Raw genomic sequence first — 2,210 nt, forward strand, 5'->3', positions numbered from 1 at the left:
AAGGGGATATAAAGGCTAACGCTTTTTATGAGCATTAACGTTTTCTTTTTTTTTTTTTTTTAACTAAACAGAAAACAAGGACTCACATGAAAAGTCTTTACCAGCATTTCTGGTGGACTGGTAACTATTTCAGTGAAATCAGGAACACAAAAATAAAAATTACATGAAAATGTCCTTTAAATCTGAATTGAAATGATGGCTTCTTCATTTGCTTGTTTTCTTCTACAGCTTGCTTGTTTGTTTTTTGAAGTCATTCTTGTTAATTGTCCTGCAGCCATGGTATGTACCAGATAGCCAAGAAAGCTGACATGGTGAAGTTATATACAGCATCCTTGTGACCTTTTTGCAGTGAAGATACATATCTGTCCAATAAAGCCCAGGCCAAATGACAGTGACAGCTGCCTTGTGGCATTCAGTTTGAATTGAACAGGTTTGCTCACAAGTCAGGAGCAAGTATTTCATTACAGACTCTGCACCAAGACCAACATAAGCCCCCAAAAGTGAAACTTTCCCTCAGCAGCTATGGAAACTGCCTCGGTGGACTGAGATGCACTTCACAGGCTCCTCCTTGTCTCCTTGCTTTGACTTTCCCGCCTCCTGCAAGCTGTCATCCTCTGTTGGCATTTGCATGTTGGTGTAGCACTTGCAAGGAAAGGAAACCTCACTTCATCTCTCAGGAGGGATCCAGGGTGTTATGGGAACTGAGCACTCGAAGAACGAGGGGCGAAGGAGCATGGTTTTTCTGAGGAAAGGTCCAAAGTTGCCTGCGTGGGAAGATGCTCTTCTCTCGGGGAAAGAGCCCAAGTCACTGCTGAAACGGGGATTACGTTATGTCAGCTTGAGCCTCATAATGAAAGGGATGACCAGCGCGCCTGACTTCTTGTGGGGACTGCCCGAGGTGCAGAAACTGAACCTTTCACGCAACCAGCTGGTGGTGATTCCTCCTTCGCTGGGGAAACTAGACAGGCTGGTAGTGCTGAACTTGGGTGGCAACTGCCTCAAGTGTCTGCCTAAAGAGATCGGGCTGCTGAGGAACCTGAAGGTCTTGTTCGTCAATATGAATTGCCTGACAGAAGTGCCAGCAGAGCTCAGCTTGTGCAGGAAGCTGGAGGTTTTGAGCCTCTCTCACAACTGCATCTCGCAACTGCCTTTGAGCTTCACCGACCTGACAAGTTTGAGGAAACTGAACCTCAGTAACAACCGCTTTGTGCAAATTCCCCTCTGCATTTTCGCACTGAGGAGCTTAGACTTCTTGCACCTCGGGTCCAACAGGCTTGAAAACATCGCAGAGAGTGTCCAGTATCTGGTCAATTTGCAAATCTTTATCGTAGAGAATAACAACATACGCACCCTGCCACGGTCTCTTTGCTTCATCACCGCTCTGGAGTTACTAAACGTCGATTACAACGCCATACAGACTCTCCCGGACGACCTCTACCTGCTGCGCCGGCTGCCACGCATCGCGTGGAACCCGATGGACAAAGGCCTCCACATCGCCCACAACCCCTTGTCCCGGCCCCTGCCTGAGGTCGTCGAGGGGGGGCTGGACGTCCTCTTCAACTACCTCAGGGAGAAAAAAGAGCACAACTGAGTTTCCGCTGAGCTTAGGATTAAGCCTGTCATCAAGACTCAGTCGTACCGGAGCGCTTTCCTGCCCACGCATCTCCACTTCATAACGCTCGGATATCGAAGACTGTGGATGGCTTTAGTAACGGTTGGAGGAAAGCAAGTAAAGTATGGTGGTCTTGATTAAGTGTGTGAAGAGTAAACTTTCTAAAATAGCCACCTCTGTAACCTTCAGTGTTGATGTGCTTGGGTTTTTTTAGGGAAAAAAAGCCCAACAAACTTGTGATAAAATGTTTGCTCTTCGTTTGACAGAAACAAATTAAAGCAGACTGCTAGAAGTGCAGAAACGTGTATTTGCCAGCTATTAGGTTGGAGGAATATTAATATAAATTGCATTTACTATATGTGATTGCAGTTGCACTTTAACTCCTGCTCACTTCTTCATACGCAGATAAACCACTACATAAACAAACACTGCTCTCTAAGTGAATCTCAAGGAAAACGTTTAATTTACTCTCAGCAGTGAATATATCCTGGGCTATATTAGCTCACAGACAGTATATCACTGGCCAGTTCAATACCATTTGTTTACCCCACAGCTGTGCGCTGGCCTCTATAAATTACAGGTGAAGATCGCTGTCGAT

General features: G+C 45.9%; 1 protein-coding gene across 1 annotated transcript; it reads left to right on the top strand.

The window, feature by feature from the left end:
• Positions 1–547: 547 nt before the first annotated feature.
• Positions 548–1,591, top strand: LRRC30 (leucine rich repeat containing 30). The gene is given in 1 exon segment (XM_075140674.1): positions 548–1,591. A coding segment is annotated over 1 exon segment (1,044 nt).
• The last annotated feature ends 619 nt before the right edge of the window (positions 1,592–2,210 follow it).

The sequence above is a fragment of the Calonectris borealis genome, chromosome 2 (genome assembly GCF_964195595.1).
Source record: "Calonectris borealis chromosome 2, bCalBor7.hap1.2, whole genome shotgun sequence".
In the NCBI taxonomy this organism is placed as follows: Eukaryota; Metazoa; Chordata; class Aves; order Procellariiformes; family Procellariidae; genus Calonectris; species Calonectris borealis.